At 40.8% G+C, this 24963-nt stretch overlaps 2 protein-coding genes across 2 annotated transcripts in view; one reads left to right on the top strand and one right to left on the bottom strand.

The window, feature by feature from the left end:
• TMEM213 (transmembrane protein 213) overlaps positions 1-3432 on the top strand; it is a 5114-nt gene extending 1682 nt beyond the window's left edge. The window contains exons 2-3 of the mRNA XM_006019532.2: positions 1236-1304; positions 2673-3432. Coding sequence (XP_006019594.2) covers positions 1236-1304; positions 2673-2842 — 239 coding nt within the window. The 3' untranslated portion in view covers positions 2843-3432. The remainder of the gene's footprint in view (positions 1-1235; positions 1305-2672) is intronic.
• A 115-nt stretch (positions 3433-3547) lies between these two features.
• Positions 3548-24963, bottom strand: part of KIAA1549 (KIAA1549 ortholog) — a 206650-nt gene continuing 185234 nt past the window's right edge. Inside the window, exons 18-20 of the mRNA XM_006019528.3 lie at positions 23337-23482; positions 21189-21343; positions 3548-15383 (exon numbers count right to left, since the gene is read on the bottom strand). Coding sequence (XP_006019590.1) covers positions 15129-15383; positions 21189-21343; positions 23337-23482 — 556 coding nt within the window. The 3' untranslated portion in view covers positions 3548-15128. The remainder of the gene's footprint in view (positions 15384-21188; positions 21344-23336; positions 23483-24963) is intronic.

The following is a 24963-nucleotide window of genomic DNA, read 5'->3' as shown; positions in this document are numbered from 1 at the left end:
GGGGGGGGGGGGGGGTGAGATGCCTGGAGGAAAGGACAGAATTTCCAGCTCTCTAAAAAGTCAAATGGTTTAAAATAAAAGATGAGACACAAGCTAGTAATTATGAGTGGGAAGTATAACCTGACATGACATTGATTTCCTCTGTTCCTTGTAAGGCCAAGTTTTGCGGATTCTTTATTTCTGAAAAGATAACAGCATACCTAATCAGCACTGGAAAAGGTTATTTTTTGTGATTAAGGCATACGACTGAGATTTAGGAGATGTGGGCTCAGTTCCAAGCTCTGTCAGCCTTTCAGCACAACTTTTAGAAAGTTATTGAGGTTGGGATTTTAAAAGGCCCTCACCAGCTCCTTGAAAATTTTTAAATTTAAGCTTCCTGGGCTTAGGTTCCCATGTATAACAATGTGACTATATTTTTATCCAGCCTTTATCATCTTGTCCATTTTTATACTGCTAACTCTTAAGGACAGGAACTGACTAACCATGTTTGTATAATGCATGATAGGACAAGAAAAAAAGAAACAATTACAAATCACGTTCAGCCTTAAGAAAGAACAAACATTTCTTTCTAAGCCTGTAACTGAAAATGGTTATATGTGACAAAGTGAACTGAGGAGCCCACATCCTAGAAAAGTGGCTTTCAACATTTTTATGGCCGTGTACTGTACCCCTTTACTTGCAAAATAGTTCTGTGTATGCCCCTGCACCTGACATGTCTCTGCATGGTCATTCCTGAGGAAGAGTGTTGACACCGAGATCTATGTGCGGCCATGCCTCATTACTCAAGTGTATTGACCAGTCAGAGGCTCTGTCACAATTATAAAAATGTAGGCACATTCCCCCTGGCAAAGCACCATGTATCCCACTTTAAAAAGTAGAATAAACTTTTGGGGGTTTTTTGGCTTTAACAGAAATAGGCTCTTGCAGTACTAGCAATGCCTAACAAGCACCAACTCTCTTTTTCATTAACTGTAGTTTTAGAGCAAGTAGTCAATGTGTACAGGCAAAGCCAGCACCTATGGTGGCAGCCCCTTCAGCCCCCACGTGTTAACATTTTGCCTCAGCCACCATAAAGACATATTTACTCAGTTTATCCCAGCAGAAGAGGGTCTCCATCAGATTGGCCGTGCAAGCAATCGAATACTCAAGAGCAAGGCCTGTGTCCAGCTTGTGGCCAAGACTAGTTTTTCCTTTTCCAATGCAAGTACCTTTTGTCCTGTGTTCTCTCCTGCCAGAGGCTAAAGGAAGCTCCAATGGCTCCCTGGTGGACTACATAGGAAGCAGGATCCCAGCACAATGTCCTCGTAAGACTTCTTTGATTCATTCCTACCACTCTGAAGCCAAGCAGTGAGCATATATAAAAGGTCATTGAAAGGATGCCCTAAAGTGGGACTTACTGTTACAATGCAGTTGTGTGAAAGCTTAAGTGATGGGTCAAGTTCTGTGAAAGGTTCCACTACAATCTTGAATTCACCCAAATATTAGGTTGGCTCTCAGATCCAGTGCCTCCAGAGATGTTGAGCCACGTTCACAGGTTTCATGGATCAGGAATGAAAGCATAGCTCAGGCTTCGCATTTCCCTTTTCATATGCACAACTCTCCCTTTTCCCCTCCCTCCCCTCCCCTTTACTCTTTCTTTAGGCTTGCCAGTGGACTGGGCCCCTCCAGAGCAAATGTGTTGAGTGTGGAGACACTTCTGAAAGAGCCCTTCATGCCCCAGATACCAGGCTCCCCGCAAACACGCTAAGTTTAACTAAGCTGAGGTTCTTTCAAATGCTGAAAGCTCTCTTTCTCAGGTGCCAAACATGCCTGCAGACACAGTTCTTTGGGTAAATGTAGTATCTTTTATTAGACCACCCCAAAAATATTTCTGCAGGCCTTTCATTTCAATCAGATTTTCCTCTGCACTGCTGTACTCCTAGTGACTTGAAATTTGCCTGCCTTACTTACCCTGTTTTTTTTCTGGAAGCATCTACTTTTACTCCAATCTGTGGAGCTGCAAGAACAATCAGAGTCAGGGGGTTGGAAGGGACCTTGAGGGTTATCTAATCAAACACCCTGCACAGATATGGGACTCACTGTTCCTAGGCCATCCCAGATAGATGTCTATCCAGACCCTTCCCAAAAACCTTCAGCGAAGACAAGCCAACAATTTCCCTAGGCAGTTTGGTCCATTGTCCTCCTCTTGTTTTTAGAGTTAGGAAGAGTTTCCCACCACTCTCAGGATTCAGCTGGCATACAGCAGGTGGCCAGTGCATAGCTACCTGTGGCATGAGGTGCCAAGGGACATGGGAGTAAAATGAAGAGAAACTAGTCAAAGTCAAAGCTTTCACCATTGCAGTGGTTGTGGGTTCAGTAGAAGAGCCACAACCAGCTTTCAGGAGCAGGTTAACTTTATTAATAAACCAAACTGAGCGCCAATTTGAACATACCAGTGCCTGAAAGCTGTACTCCTGACCAGCTGCCCACAACCATTTCTTTCCAACCAACATGGTTACTTTCAGTAATGGTTACCCTTGAAGGGCCAGTATACTTTCAGCCATGACCCAGCCTTTGGGCCTGGACAAAGTGTACAGAAGTCACTCTCCTCACCCCCTGCTGTCCCTTAGCAAAGAGAAGCCTGCTAAGTATTAAATGTCCTGTATGCCTCATTCTGCTTTCTCTGCTATCAGATATGGACTTCTGCCCACAGGCGGCCAAGTGCTGCCAGCTTGGGGTAGACGAGTACGGCTGGATCGCAGCTGCTGTTGGCTGGAGTCTCTGGTTTCTGACTCTCATCTTGCTCTGCGTGGATAAGCTCATGAAGCTCAGGCCTGATGAACCCAAGTATTTGCAAGCATGAGCCCCAGCAAGCTAGCTGATCTCCTTGCCCAGCAGTGTCAGACTGGGAGGAGCAGTTGGACTGTGAATTTAAGCAATTGTTGAAGGAGGAAAAGGGTGGCCAGGTACCTTATGCTTAATATGAGCTAGCTCCAAGAGGCTTGGCAGCATCTTCCCCAGCAGGTTTTATAAGCAGATCTTCTTGAAGCAACCAAATACTGGAGTGGATTTCAGTCCCTTGGAGTGATTTGTAATACGCCCTGACTTGCAGAATGCTACTTCATCCCTATACCCGCCCTCCCCCCCCAGCTCTGCTGAGCTTCCCAGCTGCAGTTATAAACTAAGATACCCATCACCAACCCACCTACGGCTGAGAAAAGGCAGCTCAGGACATGGCCGCTGCTGTTCATACAGAAAGCAGGCAAGTGAGGCTAATTTATGAAGAATTCACCTTTAGCAGTTCTATAGCTAAGCATGTCATCTGAGCTTCATTATATATAAACCCTGGCTCAGATCCTCAGTTGGTGTTAACTGATGCGGCACCATTGGTTCCCTGGAGTGATTACCCTATGCAATTTGCACTGAGTAAATAAACCTGCATTTGAAAACCTATTTATTTGTATGTGAAAAATTATTTTGCAAACCTTCCTAAGGTAAGTTCACACGCCAAAAATATGCTTCTTTACTGTAATTCTGATTTTAAATCAGTGCATTTTTTGGGTATGATGCTTCTTATAGCAGTTTAAAAGGCATGATATTGATTTAGCTTGAAGCCATAAATTTACCTGTGAAAGCTAAACTATTGTATTACAGACATAAACACATACCCAATCCACATGTCGAACTGCACTAAGCTGATCAATTAAGCCGATTTTAAGCCACATTGTTAATTAACTTAGTACAATTGTGCAAGTATGGGCTAGGCCTTAAACTAGTTCAATCCTTTTTTATATTTATTTAGCTTATGCAGGCAAGGAATTGATTTAGTAAATTGCTTCAAGCCAGAGTTGAAACAGAACAGGGATATATATATTCACCCAGAGCTTGTTTCCAGTACAATGCATTTGTCTACATGGGAAATGCATCAGTTTTGATGAACCCATTTTTAAAATGCTCTGTTTAAGCCAGTATAAATGTCATATAGATACCCCTCAGGTTAAAGATGGTTTATTCAAATTTAGCAGATGTTTGAGATTAAATTTATACTAAATAGAAAAAGGCCACTCTGATCTAGATGAATTTCCAGACAGAGGTTTGCATCCATTTTACCCAGTTGAAATTCACAGTTTTGGTTATAATTGTATAACTTTCCCATGTGGACAAGGCTTATATCAACAGAAGAAATGCTCCCTTTGTTAAACCATACATGGCTTCCTTCATAGACAAGGGCTTACAGATGCTGTTCTGCTTCCACTAAAGCTGATGGATAATTTTCCATTGTCCAATGAAGCTGGATCAAGCCTTAAATCCTCAGTGGGTGCATCTACATGAGACGCTACATCGCTGTAGCAATGAAACCTCTAAAAATAATCATGCACCACTGGGACTGCATAGTACCGGTGTGTACTGCGGAGTCATTTAGTACTTCAGTACCAAGTGGACAGTCAGGGGCACATGTAGATGCGCCCAGTTACTCTTAACATTAATAGAAAGAAGTAAAGTCAGACACAGAGACAACACACTCCAATATTATTAACCAAACACAATTTAATACAAAGAGGAACGCTGAGCTGAAATGTTAGGAAGTGAACCATTAAAAAAGAAAGACTTTTCTTTTGCGGCTTTTTTATTGCGATTTTTTTTTTTTTTTTACATGCACAGTAATACCAGTAGTAAACAATCACAAAACAACGCTCATCAGGAAAAACTCAACATTTCAACATGCAGTAATTAAATCAAAAGCAACATTCACAAGACAAATCTTGGTGTTGGACCCGCCAACTACTCATTTCCACAAAAAATATATAAACTTGTATATTTACAAACTTACAGAAACAAAGGATTTCTTTTTCATTGACTGAAAATGGTGAGTTGACTGTTAATAACTGCAATTACTGATGGACCACAAATCTTATAGCTATATCTATAATATCATTTTTTTATCCTGGTTGATTATTTTAATAATGGAATGTGTGTATTGGTCTGACAGCAATGTGGACTTTATGTTGTGAAACACTCCACATATTACCTTTGTGTTCACCTTCTGCAGAACTCTTCCCACAGGTAATGAATTTTACAAAATATGTTCTCCAGGTCAGAATGGATCAGTGACCTCTGGATCTGGGATTATATGAGATTAATGATGGGATATCTCTATATAGTTTTCTCATTTCCATGGCTAACTGGGAGAAAAATCATAGCTTTTGGTACAGCACAATTTCCCACTACAAATGTATTTTATACACTGTTGGCTTGGGGCAAGAAGCTAATATTAATAAAGCATGGATCTGAATTATGTTTATAAAGCTGATGTCTCCAAGAATTTTTGCTGTAAAATAGACAAATGTCATACTCCATTCATCTGTAAACTTATGATCCAGTGCAAAAGGCTTTGTTTGCAAGGTGTATTGACCCCTTAATATTGGGCATTGCTAAGAAACCTCTATACAGCAAAGCATATGCTTTTTATATGCCTATTTCGGACCTGATCCATAGCCTTTTTCTATTGAAGTCATTTCACAGATTAAAAATGTTTTAGGTCAGATGCCTAATGAAAATGTAGTCCTGCATATAATACTACCCTCAACATGCTCTGGGGTCCTTAAAAGATGTGGTGGTATTCAAATAGCTTCTGGGCTTCTGTCCTATTTGGATATAATAAAATTACAATGCAATTAAAACACTTCTATAAAACAGAGAAAGTCACTGAGGTATATGTTGTATTTTGCACCGATAATATATGTCATTTTTAGCAATTGGGTTTGTAATAACTTAACTGACATGCAAAAAAAGAGGACTAGCTGGCTGGTTTTCCAGTAATGGGACTTCAGGAGGTGGACCACAGTTGCACAAAATGAAAGATTGTATTCAGAAGACAATAAAATTAATATGACAGCGAATAGAAACATTACTGATAAACTCTTGTATGCACAGCAGGGCATATCATAGCTGATGCACAATAGTGTACGGTATCCAAGCAAAACCAAAAAGATATTTTTTGCTGAAGTCACACTTGCTAAAGTAATTTATAAAGTTGAAAATCAGATGGCAATCCAATTTGTGTTGTGGGGCTAGTAAAAAAAAGAAAAAAAGCTTTATAACTAATAAAATCACAATGAAGGGTTTCTAATTTAAAGATGCATACAAAATAGTGTTCAAGTTTTCATTTTTATGATAAAAGGCAACTCTGTCTTATGATAAATGTACTCTTTATGGAAAACTGAGGCTTTTAGTCAGTTGCAACAAGGCCATTAATAATAAATATATCCAGCCAGATCCCCCCAGTGATTCAAATGACCATAATTCCAATGACTTTAATGGAGCTATGATGATTTACATAGATTGAAGATCCAGCCCAGCTTTTAGTTAGTGCTGTTCAGTTTAGTAAGCCCACCAACCTCAATTCCATGGTAAAACCTGAAACCAACAGGTCAGGTTTGATTAATTACTGTGTAAGTTTCATTTTTTAATCTGCATGAAACTTCACTCTAGGCAAGTGCATAGTGGATAGCGCTATAGGATGGTTCAAGATGTTTTAGGTTTTCAAAAGTTTAAGACAAAGCATGCAAAAATCAATACAAACTGATCACATGGTCCATTAAACTGTGAACTGTCCTCATAAAGGTAATGATGGAAACCTTAATGATCCATTCATGTAGTACTTGACTAGTCAAAGCACTGGAGTATTATTGCACTTGTACAAAACAACCCCGCATGGGCAAGAAGAAGGACTGAATGATTGGTCAGTCATTACCATCAGTAACTTTTGGTACTGGCCACCAGGACAAAGAAAGGCAAAAATGGCAGAATTCAGGATGTTAAGGTAAGGACAGTTGAAAAACCCCAGGGTGAATCCTGCCGGTCCAGCCAGCAGATTTACTTGTGTTTGTTTTGACTGGTGTATGAAGTTGCTAAATTCCAGGCATGGAATTATATTGTACCTAAGGAAAGAGGAAGGTAATATCCAGTGAAGTTGCTAGTCTATAAATCGGAATAGATGAAGAAAGCAGCAGGAAACATGCAAGCGATCATCCCTTCTCATACCAAGAAGTACCATTTCCACAAAATTGGAAACACAGGTACTGGCAGCAGCATGATTCCATGGTAACTACATTAATTTGCTCTCGGTTCAAACAAACTGCATCAGAGCAGTGTTTTTCTTCAAGTCTGTAACTCAAGATTGAATTGATTAGCACTTGATGCATGACGCTTCATCTTTCTAGGTACCATTGCTCCAGTAATTACATTACTCGCTTGCTGCTTCTATCACGGGGATATTCCTCGGGGCTTTACTGAATAGGCTACATATTAAGTCACCGCACTTCACAATGATTGCATTTTACAGAATCAGAGGGATGAAAATCAGCAAGCCCCTATATGTACAGAACATAAGCTGTGAAGACAGAGGTTAACTTTGTGGGAAAAGATTATCTGTACTGGGATATTAAGAGTTTCATTAAAAACCACAGAAGTTAAATCTTAAGGTTTCATGAAAGTGCTATCATTAAATAAAATCAAGATATTTAATATCAGCCATTCATGGGAGGCAACAGCCATTAAGCTCTGAACCTTAGGCTTCACACCCCATGTCCTCTGTGATTCAATATGTTTCCAATATGTACCCTGAAGAAATCTCCCAGATATGAACTGAACACTATCTTTCTAAATCTGCAAACAATTTGAAACAAATGCTGTAAGCATAAACCACCTTTTAATGATCATGACAGTACCTCTGAAGCCTAAATATTGGAGATTAAATGGCAGTATTTAATTGCCAATTATTTAAAAAGAAATGGCCAATTTTGTCAGGTAAAATGGCAGACAATGGGGCGATGGGGGCAGCTAAGTGTTACTGGAACAAGAAACAAAGATTTAATTTCAAGAAACGTAAAGCCACCTCAGACACAAAGGAGGAAGGACAGAAGTAAAGAGTCTCAATCCTACAATGCGTAAGAAGTTTGCCTCATTCCCCAAATCTTACACTACTGTCCTCATCTCTGGAAACTGCTAATTTCTTCCTCTGCCAACATCAGCTAGTCAATCATCCGTCTCCTACACAAGCATCTGCCACTCATGGAATATGTAGTGGAAGTGTAAATATAATTAGCAACAAAACCACTGCATTGGTTGTATTAGCAACCAAAATCCTCCATTTAGCAGGTGTCACTCACATGAACTTCACTTCTCCAAATAAAGACACTGCTGAAACCAGGGACATCTTGGACTCTAGCAGACTTTTTATACATTACTGCAACATGACAGCTTCCTAAAACAGAATACAATTATTTAAGCATAGTTTGCCTCAGCATGTTTGGGAGATTATAGTCATGGCTTCTAGCAAATCTATTTCCTTAACTTGTTCCTCACTTCGTTCCCTGCTCCATTTCTCTTACCTTCCTAATATCCATTTAGCACTTCCATATTCATTAGGGAAAGTTTGCACAGCATTTTAAACATGGAAAATGCCCTAGTAACTACTAATTATATATTTATTTATTTATTTATTTATTTATTTTTAAACATATAGATCATCCTACATAAAAGCCTGCCTTGCCAAGCCTGGCTCTTTGTTCTGTTTCTAAGGCCCACAATTACTTTATTTTTAAAACATTTTTCTTATCTCTGCACTGCAGCCTTTCAACTCCCTTCACTTTCAGCATTTCCTGATTACGTGGCATTCTGTACCATGACGCTCCTTACCTGCATCCAGTATTTCCTGTTACAATTCAAAACTACACACTTCCCCCTTTTTACTTCCTAGAGGAAGATATGCTATATTGATTACTCCCTAGCTTTCCTTCCTTCTTAGATGTCTACACTTCCTATTCTAGTTCTGTCCTCTATTCTGGTTTTTTATGATAATCTGCTTGTGCCACTGGCACTTCCTCATTCTTCATCTAAAATAAAATCAAGTGTTACAGTAATGGCCTGTCACAATTACATAAGAATGTAAGACGTGCCAGATTGGGCAAGACCAATGGTCCATCTAACTTAGTATCCTGCCCGGACACGGGCAGAAGTGGATGGTGTACAGGGAAAGCATGGAACTGGATCTCTCTAAAGTGATCCATCTCCTATTCAATACCTTCCCTGGCATCCTATAGATTTAGAGACACCAAAGGAAACATCTCCAACCATTCTGTTCAATAGACATTAATAGATCCATCATCCTTGAATTTATCCAGTCCCTTTTTGAGTTGGTTGTGTTATCTGCCTCCACCATGTCCTAACAGCACAGTGGTTTCAAAACTTTGATCTTATGGACCACTGGTATTGCAGCGAGTGCTGTCCTTTCCTAACTTTTAGCAAGGAAGCTGCAACAAACAGGTTACTTGCTCCTGACAGGGGTCAGATAGTAATGGAAGGGAAGGGAAGTAGGCCCATGCAATGGGGAATGTTAGAGTCAACAAGGTGAATCTGCTCTCTCTCTACCCCTCAAGACATTGTCCATTCGAAGAGCTTGTGAACACATGGGGCACTCAGGAAAGTTAATCAGAATGAATTAAAACTGTAAATACAAAGTGGATTCAAATTAAACATTGCCATGGGTCCTCTTATTCAGAATTAGAGTGGCCTCAGGTCAATTTGGCTTAGCTCAATTCCAAAGTAAAGCAAAAATTAAATCCCTTTTTAAAAGTTAATTTAGATCCATGTATTCAAGTGCCCACATGTGGACAAGCCCTAAGTGAAGAACCTCAGACTTAAAGGGTGTTACTGAAGTAACATCCTATAACCCAGTAGCTCCTAAGATACATTAGGAAAGCATTCTGTACATCAGCAAATAGACAACCTTAGCTTAAACCAATGTGAGAGCCACTACATTTCCTTTTCCTTTGTTAATGTTTATAAACTCCCATGACAAACCATTTTAACAAATGTATCACAATCTTTTCATGAAATCAGGAAAGTGTTGGGGGATCAAATGGTAGGAATTTAATTTAAATGTTTTAGTATGACATGACTCAGTTGTCTCTCCCATCAGAAATATTCCTTTCTTCTGAGTCCTTCCTTGATGATGTGACAGAATAAGCTGAACACTGCTGCAGTTTCCCCTGTACTCTCTGCTGGTTAATGAGTAATTACAGTTGAATAATTTGCCTATTGCGAGTGAGCCACAAGGCCTGATCCTCCATCGCCTATGGTTTGTGTAATCATTTATACCAGTAAAAATGCCAATGGCTTTGAGAGGCAGACTTAAGCCAACACAGAGTGTTTCTGAAATGTCACCTTAGAATGCTTCACCTCCAGTCTAAACTGAAGCATTGTGGAGGAAGGGCTCTCTTCTGGAGAAGACAAACCCAAACAATAGTCTCATTACAGTGACACCACCTGCCCCGCCCGGGACCAGGAAAAAAATTAAGAAGGGTGTTCTCTATACTAGAGTCAGTACAAGTCGCTACATCATAATATTGAAACAAACCAGTCCCAGCTGTTCTGATCATTAAAACTCTTACAGACTGTGTTGTAATCAAGTTGTACTGTATCCTTAAGCACTCATAAAAGATGTGGTAGGATTTTTAGTGGCCACAAGTGCAAAAATGTTAGGCTCAATGCCTTGGCTCAGTTTCAGATCAGTTAAGTAGATTCTGCCTTTACTAAAAAACCCATATTCTCCTATAGTTTCCACCGAAAAGGGAATTGTTCAGTTTCTATTGTGAATAATGGCAGCATGCTGCTTAAAGGCTCCCAACTTACATTTCAGAGATGAAAACATTACTGCAAGGAACAAACTCATTCCCTATCTCTAAACTGATTTAAAACCGTCTAACATCTCAGAAACTTTGTCAAAATACACACCATGTGTACACATCTGGATTTACAATACCAATGATCTGGCATTTTACCCAGAGTCACATGGGTTTAAGACCTCCAGTAACAAATTCACGCATTCGTTTGCAACACTACTTCTGTGTGCCTGAGTCACCCACAGTAGATAATTTTTCAACCAATGCAACATTTGATAACAATGCTAAGCTTCATTAAGGGTGTCTTAATTTACAACTGTCTGTTGTGCTCCAGCTTCAAATGCTAAGTAATTTCCAAATTTCACTCTAGTGTGGTTTTCAGATGCAGAAGGTCAATGTATTGCCGAATATAATGACATTTTGTTTTGCATATCAGTTTACAAGTTTGCACTGTAGGGCAAGTAGTGCAGTTCTAACTATTGCTTTCAAAAGATATACATCAAAAAACACGTCAGATAAATATAGCATGGTAGAGAAGCCAATTCTGAGATGCCTAAAACCCACAGGAAAATCCTTAGGGAAGTGACTAGGGGATCTTGACATGGCAGTTCCAGAAGTACTGCTGTTATTGGCATCCAACAGGAAATCCTAGACAATACAAATTGCTGTGCCCAATCTCTCCCCCATTCTTAATTCACTAAAGCTTGCTGTACATGTCTATAGCAATAGCAAGGTTAAAATAACGTGAAACCATAACAGCCACATCAAATATCTATAGAGTTATAACATGAGAATAAATGTTTAAACATTTCCCCACGTAACAGGCCAACACTTTACTCCGATCAAAGCAATAAGGAGATGTACTCTAAATTAAATAACCCTCCAGTTATCAGGAAGAAATATTCACAGTGAGATAGGCTTAGCCATTCCAAGAGAAATGTGTGCTATCCATGTGAAAAAGACAGCAAGAATAAGTAGGTCCATTAAAGTCACTTTCCTGTCGATTAGTCTTCAGCAGAGTTCATGGAATTCAGTTTCTGTTCTGGAAAGTGATTCTTTAAAAAGACTTACATATTCTTGCACCTCAGTCAATTCCACATACCTGTAAACTCATACTGGGAGATTAAAGTCAAATGGGATGTTTTCTGGCCTCATGACCGGTAATAAAAAATGCCAGCCAAATTCCCCTCAGGCATGCCTATGCAACTCGGTGGTTTTCAATGGAGTTGCTCAGGTGTGTGACAGGGCACAGAAAATGAACCAACAACTGGAACTTAGTTAATAATACAGCTGATGTATGAGCATCAATAACATTCAGCTCATTCTGCTGGAGCTACATTGGTTTCACAGGATTGAGAATAAAAAGTAGCTAGAAAACATCAGAAAAAGTCTGACTGAACACACAGGAAGAGCAGATGTACTGAACAAGAATTGTTTGTCCCTTTTCTGCCATTAGCTGCACTTTAAAGGATTCCCTGCAATGGTCAGGAGGACCAGACACCAACCAGCCACACCCACTCTTACAGAAATGCTTCAGAACCAGAGAACCATTCTGCAGGAATTTTTCTTTTCCAATCTAGGTGTCTCCTGCTCAGTATCTACGATTGCTGGTGAGATTCATTAAGAGAAGCTTTTAATTTGACTTCTTTCATAGCAGATGAATAAAAATAAAGAGCTAGTTGGTAATCATGAATGTTAGGCAAACTGAACCATTTTCCTGGTTTCTAAAGTAGACGTGCACATCTTGGTACAAGTTTCACAGAGCATTCACGCCACATGCATACAACCTGCCTGTTCAATTATGCACCAGTTGCAGAAATTAAATAGGGCACCCTTCTTGTTAAGGCCATTCTTAAGGAGGGAAGTATTTGGTGCCTTACGCAGAGGGTTTCCAATGATAGATGAGATGGAAGGCAATATAGCAAGGATTATTTTAGAAGGTTTGAGAGCGAGCTGTAGCTGCAAAACTGTTAAGTGCATTTGTGCCTATTGAACTCTTCAGATCTTAAAGTGGGACTACTTTTATTTTAGGAAAAAAAAAACCTGGTCAGATTTACTTAAATCTATTTACTATCACAAGTTATTTACCATACTCAAAGTGGGAAGAAAAAAATGGCGATTCTCCTACTTCTTAAAAAAAAAAGAAGTTATATGCCAACATTGTCTTCCCTGGCAAATCTGAGCAGTAGGATTATGACATAACCACTTCCTCTCTTAACCATTTCAGAGCTTCCCCTCCCCTAACCTATGCTTGTTGGTTATGGCTGTTTCTATTTGATAATGATATTATATCCTAGCAGCCCACATTCATCTGGAGTCAAAGCATAATGCTGCAGTATTGACAGCAATGAAAGGCTGGGGTCACAAGCATAGGTTCCTAACTTCACTGCAAGAAAAGGAAACTTTTTTGAAATGGCTCAAGAATAGTTCTTGAGAATCTCATAAAAATCACCAAATCAATTTCTCATTCTATACAAGCTCAGTTTTCAAGCCTGATTCACCATGGAAGTTCATCTTTCAAGCATCAATGCATCCTATGTTTGCATCAGCCATGATATATGTTGTGCACCAAGTCAGAAGGCAAAACTTGAAAAACATTCAAAATCTAGTAACCTGGGGGCCCTTCTCGTCATTGTGCGTGTGTGCGTGTAAAAAACTTGGGTCAACAAAGGTGTAACATTTCTCCTAATACCTGGAAAAGGAATCAGATCATTCCCAATGTTAGTGTTCAACTGGTTGCTCACTCCCTACTTGCCTATTTCAGGTGGTTTGCCAAGGAGCGACATTAGCACGTATTTTGGAAAGTAGTAATGAGGATCCCTGTAATGGCTCTTTTAGTTCCAGTTTCACCCATTCAGGAGATTAATTATGCCTTGTAACTGAGATCAAATCATCACGTAGCCCCACAGGTACCTTGCTACTGTCCCAAAACTGGTTCAGAATTCAACCAAGCAAGGTTTCTGTTAGAAAGGTTTAACTATATGCCAGTCACCTCCATGGCGTGACCATCTTGCTGGACCATAAGTCGTCAGACCATTCGTTGCTGGCACCAGGTCCGGTGTTTGACAATCCCAGCTCCTTGTGTCACGTCCCAAAGTGAGGCTCCTAATCTTCCTCACAAGTGTTAATTTACACCACCTCCCTGCCACTGTTGTAGCTTTACTTCATGTTGGTTAAAAATAAACATACTCCAACAGAGCAAAATTTACTTTGAATTTTCACTTATATTATGTTGGTTACAACTATGCAATGGCCAAATATTAGTAATCTCATTATTAATGATAAATTAAACTCTGGAAAAATGACAACAGATACCCCTTGACATGTACCATCAATACCATGGCCCCTTTCTCCACTGTCTCAAACAGCAAATGTAAACCTATGTAGAGACTCTAAATATTTTTACCCCAAGCTTTATCTTTTGCAGGGCTCAGTTTCACTAAGTGCAATTCAGAATGAAATGTAAGAGGTGATTTGTGACACAAATATATAACTTAGTGCTGGTGACCCTGTATTAACTAGGCTGGCTTGCTTTTGTCCATGTAGCAAACCACGACTAGTTGATTTTATCCTTGGTCCTGTGAAAGCATTTGTTTTTAAAAGACAGACATATATATCTGCTCCAAAATTCAACTGCAAGTAAGAATTCTCATGTAGATTTCAGTATGTTTAACAAAATAAAAACCAAGCCTTTTCATTTGGGATGCTTTACTTTCCCAGCCTGAATGAGTCCATGGATTTATTCTTGGGTTAAACAAGGCCATTGTTTCACTTTGCAAACAGTAAGATGAAGGGACACTTGAAGCATCAGCACCAGAAGTAAAACAAGGAAGAGCGCAGAGGGTAAGCTCCATTTGGAAGCATAGAAGCTCTAACAGTTATTGTTCGGGTTTGCTCAAAAATCCTTTTTTTCCTAAGTTGCCTTATTGGTATTGTTATTAAGGTGATTTCCTACTGTGGGATCACACCTTCATCATCTCCAGTCACATATAACTTGCCATCTTGCCAAGCAAGCAACACATACCGCATTCCTCTGAATTGCTGCAGAGGTTGGAATTCTTGTCATCTCTTATGAAATGTCCACTCCGTCCAATCCTGCTGGTAACATGCAACCATTTACCTTCTTCCTTAAACAAGGAGTCTCATGTTCTGTTAAACCTTGGAGGTTTTATTTATTTAAGTATTAGATTTTGACCTATACCTTTATTGTTAAATCAAACTAAAGTGGACATAATAATGCTAATACATTAAAAGAGCCAGCTGTGAAAAGACCGCTTATGGACTCCCCATCTCTCCCCAAATGCTTTTCTCTCACTCTCCTCCTGCTGCTGCTTTTTTTCTGAGGTGTTCTCTCTGGAGTTGTAGAAGTTCACTCTTATGACAGAAGAACTGTGTTGTTCATTTGGTTAGAGTTTTGCTTCCATAGGAAGCACATGACCGGCAGATTTGCAAGAGAATGACAAATCAGCTGTGGAAGTTCTGCACTGCTGTCTGTTTCTGAGAGAGGCGTAGAAGCTCCTCTCTAATTGCTTTTATGAGAGATGCAGAAGAGTGTCCTGGCTGGAGATCCTCAGTGGAACTGGTGGTGTAGCAGAGCCCCTGCCCTTGAAGGGTGCTGTGTGGAAGCTGCGCAGGTGGGGCTGAGGGCTGTCTGACTGAAGTCCTTGGCATCTGGAATACTTGTGAGGAGGAATATTCCTGATGTCCATGCATATGTGCCTGGAAAAATGCAGAGAAAGTTATTGCACTTCCAGGTCAAAAAACAACAAGCTTGGGAAAAGGAGTAGAAGGGAGAAGACAGAAGCTAGAGAACAGCAGCATGAAGACAGCTCTATTCCCTTCTGCAAGTCCCATCTGCACAAAAAGAGTGATTCCCTTACATAGTCCAACAATTTTTTTTGCCTTGTTCTGTCTCAATGTCAGGGATTCTCGAGCGCTCTTTAAAAAGCTATACAAGTCTCTATAAATCATTAGATTTCCTTTAATGTCCAATAGGGTTAAGATGTTACTAGGAGATCTAGAAGGATGTTTTAGGTAAGTCCCTGGAGTGGGAATGGCTTCATTTCTTAGCTCTGCCATCAGCTTCCTGTGGGACCATGGACAAATCACAATCCCTACGTTCTTTATTTCTGCATATGATCCGTAAAAAGGAGATAATGTCACTTCCTTGTCATGTCTATTCAGCATGCATTCCTTTCAGGTAGAGGTGCACTGATAGAGATTTTGGGGGCCAATACTGATAGCCAATTTTTAAGGAGGCATATCGGCTGACACTGATCCAATTTCTGATAAAGCATCCAGCTGGTAAGTCTGTTGTGGTGGAAGGGGAGGGAGGAGGGAAGGGTGTGTGTGTGTGTGTGTGTGTGTGTGTGGGGGGGACCACCTCAATGCCCCCTGCAGTGAAGGAGGGAGTGGGGCTGGGGCTGCCCAGCTGGGGCGGGGCAGGCATGGGACGGAGCTGTGGCTTGTCCAGGGGGTGCAGGGAGGTGGGGCAGCGTCTGCTGCTCCTCTCACTGCTCATCCAAGAGGGCATGGGGGGTGGGGCATTTGCCCCCAGATCTGCACGGGGCAAGCTGGGTGGGCTGGGGCTCTGTGCCCTCCCAGATGACTGATGGGAACTGTCCTCGTCCCCTCCCCATCCCCCAACACTCCCTGGACAAGCCGCAGCTCCATCCTGTGCCCGCCCTGCCCCAGCTGGGCAGCACCTACCCCAGCCCCACTCCCTCCCTCACCATTGGCAGCGTTGATCTGCCCCCCCACATCCCTTCCACCACACCAGATTTACCAGCTGGATGGTAAGTCTCCACACTGCCAGGCTGTGCTCCTCACTGCCTGTGTGCCGTGCTGTGGCTGTATGTACTCATGGGCAGTTATCGGCCGAATTATCAGCCACTTCAGGCCAATTTCCAATATAGTCAATTTTCTTTATATCAGTGCCAATCCAATATTGGACTGATATATTGGTGCAGCTCTACTTTCAGAGCAGGGACTGTCCCTATATACTTGGATAGTGTTCAGGGCTCCAGAGAAGTGACAGCTGAACTAGGGGAAAGTCATATGACTGTTTCATTTTTCCATTCTCTACAATTGTCCAAGATATACAGTTTAAGGAACACTGCTCAGATTTAAGGCAATTTTCCAAGGTAACAAGGGTTTCACTCTGTTTTTATTCCCTGGGATTACCTACTTGTGAAACAAGAGCATCATCCTTTTGAGAGACTGTCTACACAAGGAAAAAAAATCAATGTATAGTAAGTTAGGGTGTAAATTAACTATATACTAGCTACCCCAAACTAACTCCCTCATATGGACATTCCTAGGATGCAAAGTGTGAGGTAACCTACCCCATTTTGAAAGTGCACAGAGGCATTCTGTATGCAATTTAGAAATTTAGGCACTCTGTATGCAATAAAGAACTTCATGTGAAGTAGGCATGTGGTGAACTGAATTAAGCAGAAGAGCTTAAAGTAGCAGAGGAAAAGAAGGGACATTCAGTGAAGGAAGATGTTTTCCAGGAAGGCTGATAAGAACACCTCCATGGCTGCCTTAATGGCTTTCACAGCGAGTGGGTAAAACTAGCAAAGGAGTTGAGAGGTTTAATGCTAAATGGATTTAAAACCTAGTTTATGAATCGCAATTAAGGAACGGACTTTGGATTTCTGTTAGAGACAGAACTTTGCAATCCCTTCCTATTTTGCACTCTATCTAGGAAGCTCTTTTGCATACCTCAATGGCAATATAGGGTTTTGTCTTGTTTGGGGGTTTTGGGGTTTTTGTTTTTTGGGGTGGGTTTTTTTTTTTTTTTTTTACAGGAAAAGGTGCTTTGATAGGAAGAATGAAGGGATTTATGCTGGGCAAAGTAGGTTTTTCTACGTGGAATCCACCCTCCCGTCAAGAAAGGACCATTTTCAGTTGCTAGAGAGAACTTAATAATTTCTTTGATTTTTCAAATGAAAGTACATTTGGTAGTGATATCCTACGTAATCCATACCTGCCAGTCTTTGATTAACAAATGTGATAGCTAGTCTAAATAATACTGTATTGAAAAGGGGCAAGATTTATGGACCTAAGGGGGAAAACCCCCCATTCCTTTTGGCGTGGAGATCTTAACGGTAAACCAAGTTATACTCGGCGTATATTAACTTATGGAGACAACATATGATTCAGCATCTTATCTAGTAAAACAGGAACTCAGTATCACCAGAACAGTTTCTTAATGGAAGTAGTGGAATATGTTTGATAGCTACAATTTATTTTTTTTTATTTCTTTTATTTTTTGGGAGGGGTAAAAAAAAAGTCTGGATGATTTTTAATAGCTCATCAAAATGCAAGTGGTTGTTTTTATACTTTTAGAGGTAATAGAGTTAAATAGGTTTGAAGGTGTAGAAATATAAAGATACACTAGCTCAAAATACCACCATGCTGATCAATGACAAATGCCTTAATATAGTCTATCAGTAAAAAGCTAGAAACATTTAAGCAAGTGCCAGCAGTTCCACTTTTCTTACCTTTTCCTTTTTGAGCAAAGAAGTTTTACAACTTATATATACTTAGCAGCAGTATATGTTAGTTTTGTTAGTGTTTATTCTACTTGATGCAAAGAGTGTAAACCAAAGGTGCTCAATCTCTGGCCTGTGAGGCCATGTCATCCAGGCTGCGGGTCTCCCCATAGGTCCAAACATTTGGAGACAGGAAGCAGCGGCAGAGTTAATTGCAGCTCTCCTGCTGCCAGATTTCTGGACATACAGGGACCCCTGTGAACTGGAGGATGTGACCTTGAGTACTAGATCAGGCCAGCACATGGCTGGATCTGGCATGCAGAACTGGGTTGGTATGCAGCTAGCTCTGGTACACAGGATCATACCAACCCTGTGAACTGGCCCCACACCACTCATCTGGCCTGCAGGGCCAGAAGGCTGAGCACCACAGGTGGCTATTCTGTGACTGAGCATAGGATTTGATAGTCTCCTATAGGGAATAATATTGTAAATTGTCCTTACTATAGGTCCAATCCGAAACCTACTGTAGTCAATGGAAAGTCATTCATTGGCTTGGAAAAGGACTGGATCAAGCCTTAGATAAGGACGGTTATACTTATTTTGAAGTCACCTGCTTACCAATTTCAGGTCTGGAGCACAGTTGAGAACTCCTATCTTGGAGTATTCCATAGTTCAATCAGAGGGGGGAGATTGTAGGAACAAGAAAGAACAAACTAAAGAAAGAAAATCCAGAAAAACTCAGATCTCACCCAAGTGTATCAGGGAAGAAAAATTGGTCATTCAAATGTTCTTAAGTGGAGAGGAAAACATCAGAAATGTGTGTGTATGGGGAGGGTGGCAGAGAAGGAGAGCGGAAACAGGAGGGGTGTAGGTGTAAGGGTTGTAAACATGAAATTAAATGTCATCACAAAGGAAACTTTTAAAGATCTCTGGATACCATTATTTCAGTAAGGAAAAGTAAGAGTTCAGCATTTTGAACCAGTGAGAGAAATCAGACTGAGGATACATTATAAAAAGAAATTCCCCACTACCACAGAAAATTCTCATAGTAGGGATCCAGTCTTTCAGAGATATGTCTTTCCCCTGGGATAGTTCTCTGGTAAGGAGAGAAAGGATGAACTTTTCCACGAGAGACATGCGGTAGGCACTTAGGTGGGTTCTAACAAATCATTTTGCTTGGTCTTAATCAGTGTTGTAATGGCCTGCATTTTTTTAAATCTGAAAAACATGTCATAAAATACTAGTATAACAAGCTGTTGCAATGAGGAAGCAGAATGACTACCAAAGTGGAGAACATGATTTAACTGCTAAACCAGCCAAATAAAGGGAAATGATATTTGGCAAACCCAAACTGAGTTGACGTGTGCTTGCTTGAAATGGTACTAGATACAAAATAAGAGCAAACAGATCCTATGGAATTGGCCCAAAAGCTTTGTCATGCTGGATATGCACCCAGGATGCTAATGACAAAATGAAGAGTTGGCATACCAAGTAAAATCATTGAATGAAATATGTGGTGTTAGAGAGATCCCACTGGAAGAGGATGATACATAGTTAGTGATGTCTGAAACAAACAACTGTTTGTCCAGCATCTAGCAAAATGAGGTCCTGATCCTGTCTTGGAGCAGTATTGAAAATGTAGGCAATAAAACAACAACAACAATAAATGTAATGTACCACATGCAGCTGAAGAAAAAGCCAGGTTGATCAATAATCACTGGAGCTACCTGGGGAAAAGGTTGAAGGATAAATGAGAGCTTGTAGAGATGCCACAGAGGAGGCATGCAACAGAAGCTAGGGTTTCTCAGCTGACTAGATGAATATAAGCATGAAGATTTACATCCCTGCCAGATTGCAACAAGGTACTCAAACATCACAGTGCTAAGCACAGTACAACTCTCCAAGCTAGACTAGGCAGACAGACCCAATGGTCTCACTAGTTGCATTTTGGCATAGTACGAGTGAAGTCATTTATACCATGTCTAACTTGGGGAAAGGATGATCACCTATAGGTATAGAGCACCTTTAGTTGGAGCTGTGAGTGCTCAGTCTCTCAAAAATCAGGCCTAATCTGCTTAAATTTATCATTGTCAAATCTCTCAACGTTTTCCTTAAAACAACAAGGGCTATGGATTGGGTGCAGGATAAGAACTGCTGAAAATATGCAGCGGAAGGCAACTCACTTCATCCTCATTGGAGGAAGAACCTAAAGAACAATAGGTGAATGGATATTACAGCTTGATTGTGGAGCCAGCAGCATGGGCATAATGGCACGAACCCAGTAAGGTACAAGGCAGCTAGCACAGGCTGGTAGGAGTATAGGAAAGGCTTACAAACCAAAAGTAGGAGATTGGTGGCAGGTAGTCACAGGGAAATACAAAATATTAGCTAACATTACAACATTTATAATGTAAATCAAGCCTGATATCTAGAAGCAGCACTTGCAAGAATATTGTATCAGAGTGTCTCCTCAGATAGTACAGATAAGGGCACAGAGTGATCGTTGACAGGCAAAACAACTTTTTGGAAATCACTTTACTGCTATGCATGATACCTTTACCTCTGCACTCAGTAGCCCAAATGCCCACTGGTGTAAACTGGCCCAGAAGTCAATGGACCTGTGACAATTTATACCAGCAGAGAATCTAGGACATGTAACTCAGTGTTTTCTATCCACAGTTATTTCAGGCTGAAGACAGATATTTCAAAGAAGAAAGCAAAAAATAGAGTCCACCTCTGTTGGAGCTCAGAGGTAGAAGGGGCGACCCGCAATCAGAAAACTGTGGATAAAGACCTGAGTGAGAAAGAAGTTAGGGATAAGCAAGCAAAAGAGTTTAGAAAAGCAAAGGTGAGAGAACAACAAGCACAAGTGGTGAGAAGAGCCAGTGGAGGTGAGCAGAGTGAGCAAAGGGTATCAGAGAAGCAAAGAAAGGAATCCGGGGAAGAAACTCCTAATAGTGACTAAGGCAATAATTTAGCTGAACATGATATTTCAAAAGCTATTTAAATGTGAAACAGTACTCACTGCATCTCGCCTAGCAAATTCATCTTCTCCACGGTACTGGGGCCACCCTGCTCCCCCAGGCTGGCCATGCCCTGCTCTGCCTGAGGGCACCTCCACTGGTTGAGCTCCGATTCTGCTAGCAATTCCCACCTGAGTGAGGTGCTGTATCTGAGAACCTTAAAAGCAAATATTGGGTTTTTTCACCTTTATACACAGTTAAGTTTGCAGGGCAGACAAATTGACAATACACAATTTTTTGGGAGTAGTGGAGGCAGGAGGGAAGAGGAGCTCAGCATCTGTTGAACTCACTTATCAGGGTCATCAGGTAGGAAGGAGACTAGGAATGTACTGTAGGAAAGTTATTTGCTGCTGGCATAGCTCATTCAGTTTGGTGCTTTTTCCTGCCCCTCTTTTCACCGGTGGAAAATGCCTCATGTCCCTGGTATCCCAATGTATTAAGTGCACTGCATCCCACATGCGAGAGTCGTTAAAACAAAATCTTAATTTTGCCCTTAATTTTTCATAATAACTATCTGGCAGCAAAGAAAAACATTTGCTATAATGGCACATCTAAGCTGCATCACCTCAGCAGGACCCTAACTGTAGGTTGTTCTGTGTCCCATCCCTCAGAGTAACGGAACGTATGGCTACACATTTATTTTTTTCCAGCATTGCTTTGGGATTAAATATTAAACAGCGCTGCCATTGACCATTGGGAAGGTCACTGCATACGATACTTTCTTTATTAACTTGGTCTGGAAGCTTCCCCTCACCCTCCTCCTCCCCACTACTCTGGTATTCAAGAGAAAGCAATCACAATCATCAAATGAGACATTTGGCAACTTGACAACTCCCTCTTCCCTCCCACCCCTTTGCCCCCCAAATTTCCTCCTTTGAGAGGACAAAGGTTTTCTGTAAATATGTCAGGAGTAAACTAATCTTTAAATGGCCCTAGACACCTTTTGGAAAACTTTGAGAAACATGAGCTGCTTTTACTTTGTAACTGAATCCAAATGTACACGCATGCCTGTGTGCATGTACGCACGTGCAAGACATTGGGTAGCTGCCTAATTTACATGCAAAATTCATGTTACTATTTTTCCTCAAAAGCATATACATAAAAGTTATAGCTACTTGTACTTTCTTAGTCGAAGAATAGGAACTGGTCATTTGAATTCATCATTTAGGACACGATATGAATATGGAAAAACATTAAGATCACACTCACCACCTTCACCTGCACAATTATAGGCAGAGAACAACTGTAGGACAAATTTAGAACTCTCTCGACTATGATATGAAAATATTTAACTTAGAAACCACGAGGGGAGGGGGGCACCATGTTTTAGCATTTTTCTTTTCTGGAGGTAAGTTGATTGTGGGATTTACATGAGAACAGAATTTCAGAGTAAGACTCACTCTCTCTCTCTCTCCCACTCACTTCAACCCTATGTAAAATTAGAATCCTGTGTAAATATTACTGATGGTTGCTGTGGAAGTCGTAGCACAGTCAGAGAAAATGATTTCTTGGTGGCAGCAGAAATACATGAAATCTCCAGCTAATAGAAGATCCTATTTCTATGCTAAAAGTTTCATGTAATAAGAAATGTAGGATCAATTTGCAAAATTGGTTGTGAGCAGAATGTTTCTTCAGGCTCTTCTAGAAGACAGGAGTTCACATTTAATTTTACACAAAAATGATGCACCACTTAGTAATAAAACCAGCATTCACTGAACTCTCCTTTGGATACTGCAGTTATTTCCTACTCTCAGGCTGACTTCACGCAAGAAAAGTGTGTATGCGTTTGTATGCATTACGCATAGGATAAAAAGTACATGTAATCCCACTATAAAACCCCGATAAAGGTAAACCCCCGGTAGTTTTGACTGCAAGGTCCCCTGTTCCTACTCACCCACTAACCAGTGCATACTGTTAGCATTGCCTAACTGCTTCTTAGCATCTTCTTTTAGGATTAGTGTTTTATAGGAGGACAGCTAACACTATTTATTCCATGGTTAAAAAATAAAGACATTTTTTGGACCCAAGTTTTGACTGTTCGGGCTGAGGACAAAATGCTACCTTTTAGTGGGGAACACATAAAAACATATAACATATTTAAAAAAGGTGTAATATTTAATTTCAGTATACGTTCAGTAATCCCAAAGTACCTGTAGTGCTTCCAACTGGCCGTGGTCGTGCCACTGATGGCGTTTCTTCAGAGTACACCCCTCTGGCAGAATACTGAGCATCAGACTGTTGGTGGTCTGGGTGCATTAACTCTGAAGACTGAAGGAAGCCTGGGCCAAAATTTTGTCTGCTGGCAAAACAAGAACATAAGATTATACATGGACTGAACTTTCAAGCATAAAAACCATGTATGCTGTCCCTTGCATGTAACCTTACTATGATCACTCCGATGCATGGTTTTATCTTAACTGTTGCAAAATGAATCACACTTTACTCATATAACAGCCTTTCATAACAAGCCATTCACAAAAACAGACTCACAAGGATTGCATTACAAGAGTTTTGCACGAGTGTTTTTCTCTTATATCAGGGCTGCTTCAAAGCTCTTAAAGAATAAGAAATATAGACCGTAAAACTCACCACCAGCTCAAGCAGGGTCAACTTCATTTAACTGTATTTAGTAGAAATACATTTGCTTATATTAGATATCTATTTGGTCCAAAACTCTATGGCACCTGATTCTCAACCAGGGGGCCATGGCACCATGGGGTACCTTAATATCCTTTCAAGGATGCCACAGAGTGCCACACAACATTAGCACTATTAGGTATGCACACACAATTCACAAGATAAACCCAGAGATTTCAAATAGGATTCTACAGTGTTTAAAACATTCTGACTTGTGGACTTTCTGAATTCTTTTCAGCAGAAGAATTGCTCTATTATTTTTCTGCAGTCAAAATATAAGTGACTAGTAAGAGCTTGTATTTTCTGAGAGGTACTTCAAGTTAAAGTGGTTGAGAACCACTGCTTTATGGGCAAGCATTCCTGGGTTTAGGACTTGTGGTTAAATCAATCAAATCAGAAACAACTACAAAATGTTGCTTGCATTTCACAAAGTACAAGGTCTTTTATGGGCACTCTACTGTCTGGCATGTCTTTGTTTTGTCGTGCTCTGGAAATCTGTGGCTATTTAAAGACACATCATAGCATATGAAATTGTGTCACAGACAGCCAACCTGAGCAGGGTGTGAGGCCTGGGGCAAATCTGTCCATGCAGGGCCCCACCCCCACTCCAATCCCATGTGCCTTGGACCCAAAAAAGCTGCTACTGCCATCTGCAGCAGCGGCATCAGCAGCAGGGCATGGGGAGGTAGTGAATGGCTGGATGCGAAGTTGGCAGTGATGGCACAGTCACCATGGCCACTCTGCCCAGCTCCACAAGGCGCCTGGCAGTCGCCCTGATTCATGCCCCCAGGGACAGCCCTGGTCACAGAACAGCGAAAGATTAAGATTTTATTTAGCATGACCATGGAAAGGCACTCTCTTTACATGGCAATAAGAACTTCATGAGTATCTGTTTACTAAGAACACTTAAAAATATGAAGGTGACTTTAGCATGACTAAATGGCCTACAAAGGATGGAGGATGGGAGTCACCTCCAAGGAGGATTATTCTGCACTGGTCCGGTCCTGTAGGGAGCAGACCAGGAAAGCCAAGGCTGCAACTGAACTCCAACTAGCTCTGAGCATCAAGGACAATAAAAAGTCCTTTTTCAGATATGTGGGGAGCCGGAGGAAAAGCAGGAGCAACATTGGACCCCTGCTG

Source organism: Alligator sinensis, unplaced genomic scaffold (genome assembly GCF_000455745.1).
Source record: "Alligator sinensis unplaced genomic scaffold, ASM45574v1 scaffold74_2, whole genome shotgun sequence".
Lineage (NCBI taxonomy): Eukaryota > Metazoa > Chordata > Crocodylia > Alligatoridae > Alligator > Alligator sinensis.
Note: the sequence above shows the minus strand (reverse complement) of the source record. Positions and strands in the feature narration are given on the sequence as shown.